This window comes from Pseudomyrmex gracilis, unplaced genomic scaffold, assembly GCF_002006095.1.
Source record: "Pseudomyrmex gracilis isolate BER0280 unplaced genomic scaffold, ASM200609v1 scaffold_30, whole genome shotgun sequence".
Taxonomy (NCBI): Eukaryota; Metazoa; Arthropoda; class Insecta; order Hymenoptera; family Formicidae; genus Pseudomyrmex; species Pseudomyrmex gracilis.
Genome location: NW_018020614.1, coordinates 650,543 through 659,553, shown reverse-complemented (window position 1 = coordinate 659,553; position 9,011 = coordinate 650,543). Strand labels below are relative to the sequence as shown.

The 9,011-nt window shown below is 41.8% G+C and overlaps 1 protein-coding gene across 4 annotated transcripts; it reads right to left on the bottom strand.

The window, feature by feature from the left end:
• Positions 1 to 250: 250 nt before the first annotated feature.
• On the bottom strand, positions 251 to 6,744 carry LOC109852469 (putative ankyrin repeat protein RF_0381). Of its 4 annotated transcripts, none has more exons than XM_020423662.1 (7): positions 6,606 to 6,744; positions 3,990 to 5,878; positions 3,639 to 3,709; positions 2,723 to 3,066; positions 2,339 to 2,579; positions 1,950 to 2,193; positions 251 to 1,688 (listed from the first exon to the last, which is right to left on the bottom strand). In XM_020423662.1, the coding sequence occupies exons 2-7, from the start codon at positions 4,123 to 4,125 to the stop codon at positions 1,135 to 1,137; spliced, it is 1,590 nt and encodes a 529-aa protein (XP_020279251.1). In that variant the 5' UTR covers positions 4,126 to 5,878; positions 6,606 to 6,744; the 3' UTR covers positions 251 to 1,134. The 4 variants fall into 4 exon arrangements, with proteins under 4 accessions (XP_020279251.1, XP_020279252.1, XP_020279254.1 ...); XM_020423663.1 differs by having other exon boundaries at positions 5,410 to 5,878; XM_020423665.1 differs by having other exon boundaries at positions 2,723 to 3,709; positions 5,579 to 5,878; positions 6,606 to 6,743.
• Positions 6,745 to 9,011: the final 2,267 nt, after the last annotated feature.

Here is a 9,011-nt window from a genome sequence, read left to right as displayed (position 1 = left end):
ATGCGCCGCGAAGATGCGGGAACTTCGGGTGGCTTCGCGAACGAGTTTGATTGCCAAAAGTTTGACGCAAGTCACGGTATTGAGGCTGCTATTTCGAGAATGGCGCGAGATAGCGCATGGATCATTGTTTGCTCCCAACCGAGAGAACGGCCGCCGACATTCTGTCGCACTCGTCGTAATCGCCGTCGTCGAGTCGCATCCGTTCGTCGATTGTGTCGCATGTATATAACGTAGAAACAAGAGCGCATTCTAATTTGAATCTTCTTTATTTTCCTTACACTGTACATTGAGCGTATATATCGCGTTGTGTATATATGTACAAAGGTACAAAAGTCAAAATCACTTCGCGCTCCGTAGCTGGAAGAAACCTGGATGTTCGATCGATCGACGACAGAAGCTTTAAAGTCGTAAACTCGAAATTTTCAAACGTGTCCGTTTTTGTTTTTTTTTTTTTTTTGCATTAAGCGCAAAAAAAAAAATTGTCGCCGCTACGTCCACGTTCGGACGTTTGAGCAAACGGACGAGGTTCGTCTTCTGTCGCGAACGAGCTTTCTTCCGCACACGCGCGCGGAAAAAGAGGAAATACAAAATGTGTAAATTTGGCGACTAAAATACGAGTATAGCAAGTAGGTAAAATATACATTTCTCGTGTTCACGCAGGCGGTTACAAATCACGTTGTTCGCCCTTACGCGTGTAAAAAGTAGAATACTAAGTAGAAATATATATAAGAGGGTGGCGCCTCAAACAGCCTTGTCATTGTACTCATCGAGTAGCACATGGAGGACGACGTGACTCTCACAGTGTTTCCTTTACGCCGAGTATACAAATTTGATACCAAACCAAAACTTCAAGATACAAAGTAAGATGAGATTAACAAACGTTCTTGACGTTCAGGTTCAAGTTGTATAATTGCAAAAAATATATTTTGCGCGCGCAACATTAATAAATCCTCTTCAAAATAAAAAAAAACTACAAGATTTTTTTTCAATACTTGTTTGTATCTCGGAGTTTGCAGTTTTGTATTCCCAAGCGTCGGCCTAAGCAAATGGAATATAAGATCTTTGCAATTTTCACCAAAAATATACAGGAAAGACGAGCATATATAACGTTTTTCTCGTCGAGCGAATATTTCGCTAATAAAAATCGTAGAGGAGATAACGATGTAACGACTGCGGGAGCTGCAGCTTCTTGACGATCTTCGGCAGCCGAGTGCCGCAGAGCCTGCGGACTATCAGCCTCGCCTGATGCGTCAACGGCAACGGGGTTCTCGCGGCCTCCATCACCAGCGCCTTCTGCGCGTCCGTCAGACTGCTGGACCGTCGTATCATGCAGGGGTCGAAGCTCTCGGCGGCCTCCAGCAGCGCGCGCAACAGCCGCGGTTTGTCCGCCGTGTTCTGCAAGGAATTGAGGATCCCGTGCGGATCGCGAAACTGCGTCTTGATCACCACTCGCGCTCCGTACTTCAGCAGCAAGGCAACCACCTCCACCGCCGGATTCTCGTTCGAGGCCACGTACTCGGCGAGGACCGGTCGCAACGCCGGCCCGTCGTCGCTGCGTATCACCAGATTCGGATCGGCTCCGCGTTCCAACAACATGCGCAGGATCTCCAGCCGATTCGGAATGTTGTCCGCGCACGCCACATGCAACGGCGAGCCGATAATCGGCGACGTAGCGTTCACGTCTGCACCTAAACGCGCCATTGTTGTTGTTACTTTATTTTGTATTAAATCTAGAGGCTATAACATTATAATTAACATTACCGTAATATATTTTGGAACAATATTTTTAGGATAATAGTTTAGATTGTTTGTCTCTATATGTCGAGAGAAGAAATGATTAAATTGACGTGATCGTATTCGGCACGCGACGACCTTCGAATACCGCGCGATTCGGCCGTATGCCAATTAGATGTTATCTTGATATCATCACGTAATCGTTTGTAACGTACCTGACACGAGCAGCATCTCGACGATCGACGGGTCTCCCTTGAGAATGGCCAAGTCCAAGGCCGTTGGTTTCTGGTAGTCGGGCCCGAGATCCAATCGGGCGCCCTGTTTTAACAGCAGATTGATCACCGCTGGATCGCCACCAAGGATCGCGTAATGCAACACCGTCCGATAATCGTGCCTGGCGTCCGCCATCGAGTTCACGTCCGCGCCGTAGCTCAGCAACAAAAGCACCGAAGCTATACCCTGTGACAGAAAAGTTTTAGTTAAAAAACTAAGGCCCTTTTTTTAAGAATTAAAAAAATACAAGAAGTAGTACATGTGAAGTAAATAAAAACGCTTTTCCGGCGTGTGTTTTGCGAAAGAGTAATTTGTTCTTCTATTTTTTTACCTGTGGCAGTCTAGCAGCCTTCATGAGAGGCGTTAACCCGGCGCGATCACGTGTGTTCGGCTGAGCACCAAAGGCCAACAGCAGCTCCATGCACTCCATATCTAAGGGAGACACCAGATTAATCTCAGAGCCGAAGAAATATCTCTTGTTTGGATTGGCACCGGCCTCGAGCAAAGTTCTTGCAACATCCACGTGACGGTTCCGTAAAGCCAGACGCAGCGGCTCGTCGCACAACATGGTTCTAAGTCGAAACGAACATTACAACAATGAAACATACGTAGGTAATACGAATTTTGTAAAATCTTTTTTTTTTTTGATATCAACTTTTATCCACAAATCTTGAACAAGAAATAAATGTAATACACATGTTCTATATGTCACCACCTGGGAAACAGTTCTCCCGTGTCCTGTCGATGGTCCACCTTGGCGCCATACTTAAGCAGCAGTTTCACCAGGTCCAAATAGCCGTGTTCGGCGGCGAGATGGAGCGCCGAGTAGCCGCACTCGTCGGTGGCGTCGATGTCGGCGCCGCGCACCAGCAACAGTTGCGCGGCCTCGGTGTAACGCTGCCAGACGGCGTAGTGCAGGGGCCTGAGGCCCTGGGTAACCGGCTCGTTGGGTTTGGCGCCGCACGCAAGCAGGATGCGGATCTCGTCGAGCGGCTGCAACCGTATTATCGCGTCGGCCAGCTCCCGCTGCAACGGGTTGGCGATGCACTCGGTCGGCATCTACTCGGTGGCGCAACACCGGTAAAAGAGACACAAAATCAGAGACAAAAGGAGACGGAAAGATTACATAACGGCCGCGCGCATTCGGCAGAGAAAATTTATAGCGAGACAATAGACAGGAGAATTTATCGGTACGTAACTTGTCAACGTTGCGAGAAATCGCTCTCGTTGAATTTTGTTATTTTATTATTATTCGTAGCAACGGGAAAAGAGACGAAGATCCGTAAATTTAAGAACTGTACTTCCCGAATGATTGTTGCAAGCACTAAAATTTCCGAAGAAGCTAAAACTTCGTAACACGAACTTTTTATATACATTATGTGTATATATCGATCGCTCAGTTCTTAATATACTCATGCATAAATTTATCTTTTTTACTAAAACATCACCAATCATTTTTGTCATCATCGACAAATGTATCGATTGAAAGGAATTTTAAATCGAACTGGTTTTTGCGCGCGCGTTTTTGATACTTCAAAAAATTCAAAGTCAGAGAAAAATCTTTGAGGACGAACCACCTGACATGCATTACAAACATGCATTCTGTTACGTGTGTGTGTGTCAATACGCACTTTAAATTTAATTTCGAGTCTGATTTCGTCCCGTATGTGCCTTAAACGACGAGCGTGAAAACCTGAGAAATCTGCAATACAAGAAAATAGAAAAAATTAATGAGAGTCAATGAACCGCGTGACAACTCTCAAAAAGTTTCACTGTTACAAAACAGGATACTGCATGTTTTGCTGTACGTGATAATTGACGAACAGATGAAGTATAATAAAATTGTATTATAAGTGGCGTGTAAAAAGATTGGGTGCGAAATGTTGTGTATTTTCTTGCAATGTGTACGTGAAAGTAAAATTTCTTCTGTCATGTTTTTCTGTAGTGTATTTGCGTAAGAGACAAAGACATTAACAGAAGACCTCGATTCCCGATTCCGGACATAGTTGACAGTGCGTCTTCGTCAAACGCGCTCGTAAAGATTTTCCTCCAACGGTGATAACTCTGCGACGATCGCTTCGCGCGATTTGGCTGACGATGAACGAGCAACGCGATCATCTGCTCCCGCCCCGGGAACTTCACTGACACGCGCGTCACGAGCTTTTAGAAACCTTGCCAAGAGGACGGCGCAATTTTGGCGATGATGCCGGAAGTCACGTGGCATCATCGTCGATCGGGAAATCACGCAGTCTGCGTCTCCTCCGCGAATACAACGCACGAGATACCGGGTGCATCTGTCTTACGCACTCAGCATCCTCTCAGCAAATGTCTTTGTTGCACAATAATTTAGGAATTCAATGCGAAGAACTCCTTTAACTTTATGTTCTTTTTTTTTCTTCAGAACTTGACAAAATCAATCTAAATGCAGATTTATGACAACATTGTTTAATTTAATATATTTTAACAAATTTAAAAATTGCTCCATTAACACTTGATCTGCGGGTTGGTTGTGGGCGCGACTTTTGCGTAACGCGTGGGCGAAGCTTTTCGCGCTTAGAAGAAAGTTAATATAGTGTTTTTCAATAAAATATTTATAAATTATCAAATTTTCAACAAAGGTCGCAGAGAACGGAAAATTCCGTGAGCCGCAGATAACGCATAGGTCGCAGAGAACAGAATATTCCATGACCCGCAGATTAAGTGTGTTAATCAACATGAAAACCATTCTACTCAGTATTATTTTTTTCTATAAAAAAATTCTCGAACTATTAATTAGTAAAAGCGTGTATAGATCATTCTATTTCACCATCAAGAAATCTAGAAACTACGTAAGATTCAGATCGATCGGATTGGTTGGCGTAACGGCGCAGAAAAGTCAATATTCAATGCCAATTTTCTGTTGCTTTATAGCTGTGCGTCATAAATATTTAGTTACCGGATTAATGCAAGATCTCGATAACATTGCGCAATTGGCGAAACACAATGGCAAAGCGGAAATAAGATGTTTCGGATTAACCGTCAGAGAACAAATTTGACACCTGTCGCGCGAAGGTGATGAGATTCTGCCGCGGAACTGTCAAACAAGCAGGGTTTAGAATATTAATTTTTTCTTGTTGATGTAAAAAAGTTAGAGTGATTTATAACAGTCGGCACTTAGTAGTTTAAAACAATTGTTAGATCATTAAAGAGGAAATATAACTCACTCTCTCTGATTCTCTTGATATAATCATTCTCAGTAATTTCCATTCTATATTTTCTTTACAATAAATTTCCCTTTGTTAATATTCAAATGGAAAATTTGATTTAATTCGAGTAGTAAAGAACTTTTTAAGACCTTGTGATACACGAAAAAATTTCTCAATAACTTTTCTCTCGATCTTGCATTAATCAAAAATTTCTCACCGCACCACAGAGATTCGTACTGCGCGAACATCCGTCAGACAACTTGTCACTAATATCTTCTTTCTGTTTGGCAGATTATTTGATCACGCAAAACTGATGATGACGACGACGACGATGTCGATGATGAATACATCCGCATGTTGAATTTGACATTTCCTTGTTTACTCACTTGAAAAACTGTGCGATGCTCCAGCATGTAGGAACGATGTCACGTACTATCTTCTTCGTCGAACAGCCCGGTCCTATTTAAAGTCTCCGACGAAGTCGACGTGATTCGCTATCCGAAAATAACACAAAGGGACGACGGCGCGCGGGAGTTTGCGCATGTGTCTTCTGGCTGCTACGCAATTTTTTCTTTTCATCGCCGTAGACTCGACACGGTCCGAGTTTGAAAAGTAAAAAGAAGCGTTTTCTTTCTCACGTGTCAATTTTACCGACCTTCGAACCCCGCGACATCATCCGCTCGTATCTGGGAAGGGAGAATCAATCTTATTCCGCGATCCTTCAAGATCCGAATTCTCGCGCGCGAACTATTAATTAAAAATTGATAATTCTTTATCCTATTGGTTTTTTTCTTTCGCACGCGTTTGCTTTGAAAATAGTTTATGATTTGTTTTGACGCGCGCGTGAGAAAATCGCGGCAAAAACGCATTTGGCAAAATTGCAACAATAATATACGCAGTGCGTCGTGCAAAAATCTTCCGCTCGAGTAACCCCCGAAAAGTCTATAATCACACCGTGTATTAGCGCCGCTTGAAAGTTTGCAAAAATAATGATCCTAATAGCAGAAATCGTGAACGTTGTAAGAGAATTAACTAAAATCGTAAATCAATCGCTAGATCTGTGCGGGAAATAGTGATAGAGAAAAACAAGAAACAGTGACGTCAATGACAAATGTCGCACGTTGTTACACTACGCGCGTGGGAATCTCTACGACACTCGAATCGAGAATCGCTCTGTTATTGGAGCGAGCAGTTAATCGCGAACGATTTAAATCATTAAATTTTTGCTTCCGATAGGGTATAGACTTTCTTTTTTCAAATCAAATTTCCAAATTCTGCGATCTCGAGTGACACAAAATAATTCGAGAAATTTAGTTTCTAGATGGAATTGCTGTTTGCGTTTCATCTGCTCATCGAAAGTTGCGTTTTCAATTTGTGATCTGACAATGTGATTTATATTTGTCTTATACTTACCTTTGTTGTTTCGTATATAATTCTTTTTAACGCGGCTGCGACGCACAAAGAGATTCTCCCACCGGGTATGTAATAGTCCCGGCGCGCGGCGTTTGTCTACAACTACGTCTTTCGGAAAGTTCAGTGATCCTTCCCGATCCGAAATTAAACCAAACCACTCGATTTCTCTGTACTTACAGATCCAAATGCAGTCGAGCGTTTCATTCGCGGCCGGGTGACACTTAAAATTCACGCGCTCTTGGGTGCAATCGTCTTACTTGCCGACGATCGAGAAACAAGCCTGCAAAGAGTCAATCAAATGATTGTGAACAAATCCGTAGAGTTTTGCATGTAAGAAACCGGTATATAAAATTCACACACACGCACGTTTCCATTATTTATAAAATAAAACTATTTTCTAAAAAAAAAAAAAAAAAAAACCAATCTAATATAACGTAATTGATCACATACAAGTTTCTTTTCGCAAGAAAAACATTAAATCGGATTATAAATAAATATTCGGTTTTCCTTCCCTTACATTTATTTCGGGAGTTTCGCGGCGAAGTTATTTATGACTCAATTAATATTAGGAACGTCAAGTTGTTACTCCAAACATATTTATAGGTCCTGTACGTGAGTTTTTGTAACGCGTTAATTACATGATTAATAGCGCGATCCGACTAAACCGCGTACCACGTACACGCAGAGATGAAAAGAGTTGCACTAGTTGTGAAAATTTCATTGCCGGGCCTTGAGAAGTGCGCGAAAACAAAGTCGACAACCGGGTGACGACGATGACGCGCGCGACAAATGTACGGGGCGCGTCTTAGACACAAAGAGAAAGACTCTTTCTTGTTCGCGTTCTTGTCTAAAAACGCGAAGAATCGTCGTTCTCTCGGAAAGAGTGATGATGACAATAAAAGAGCCACAGAGCATCTTGGTTTTTTTTTTCAGTAGCACTTTTATTAGGAAATACTCTGCACTTAATAAATGCCTTATAATCCTAATTAACTTTAATCTTTATATAATATTTAGTTGTTATTCAGTTGTTATATAGCACTGTCCTATCACTCTATGAAGCATGCTTTCACTAACACATTGTTACACGATCTTAAAATTATATGCAAAAATTCTCTTTCTCTTCGAGACTCTTCTTAAAATACAGATTGTTTGTTTGTCATACAAAAAAAAAAAAAAAAAAAAAACTCAAACAACGACATATATTCGATGAAAAAAATGCAACGACGAGGGAAACGCCGAGTTTTTCTGCAGATTTACCAGAGATATCGCTTATGATACGCGGCTCTTTTTCGACGAAAAAAAGAAGCCACGCAATATAAAATTCTAAATGCCGCGAAGTTTTTACAAAACTGAAAGTTTACATGAATAGAGCAAAAAGGAAGACGGGTGTATACACACTGGTGGGCGGGCGGTGTGGGGAGGGCGTAGACAGTCGCCGCACAATCGTGACAGAATCGGACTGACCCACGAAATTACAATTACAGTGTCTAATTAAGTCTAATAAAGTCGCTTCGCTATAAAGATCTCATAATCGAGAATACGAGCTACGATCTCTCGCCGGGCGTTAATAAGTATAAAATAAAATAAAGTAATTTATAAATGACACTTCCTTTTCCCAACTTGCTTACAATCTAGTTCGCGGCGCGATTCCCGTCGGAAATAAACATGAATCTCGATATATCGAATATTCCCTACGGGCGCGCGCGCACGTTTCTCTTCTTCTTCTTTTTTTTTTTATTTTTTTTATTTTTTTACCGTTTATAAACTCCCTTACGACTGAGAATCAGGGTTTTTACTTTCACAAACGTTCGCATTGAGATACACACACGCTCACACATGATCCATGATCCACGACAGCGGGTATATCACCCACCTCGTCGAAAAACAAAACCATCTTTTTTTGTTCCTCGACGTGCTTGCCAATATATATATCTCCGTGTGTTCGCTCAAATACAAAACCCTCTCCGATACACAACACTTAACACTAAAAGTCGCTAAGTTTTTCTTTTTTGTATATTCATTTTTTCCGTTTCTCCCGTGCGTACACAGTCACATCGCTTTGCATTTGTTTTTCTCTCTCTCTCTTTCTCTCTCTCTTTCTGTTTTGCTTCCGTGTGACATACACTCCTTGTGAAAATGTACCCCGCAATGTACACTTGTGTATAATATTTATATAATATGTAACCAACGTAATTAAGACCACACTCTAACGGTAACGCGGACCTTACCCGCGCAATTACAAAAATTTCTTTCTCTGGTAGTTTATTGCGATCAGCAAATACCCGGGAACAATACAATTATTTCTTTGCGAGTTAATACGGTCACAAGACGACGAGATACAGTTTTTCGAAACCTTCGTTAGTTCGTTTTTTTTATGTGTCTCGTTTTTTTCCGTTTATTATTAAT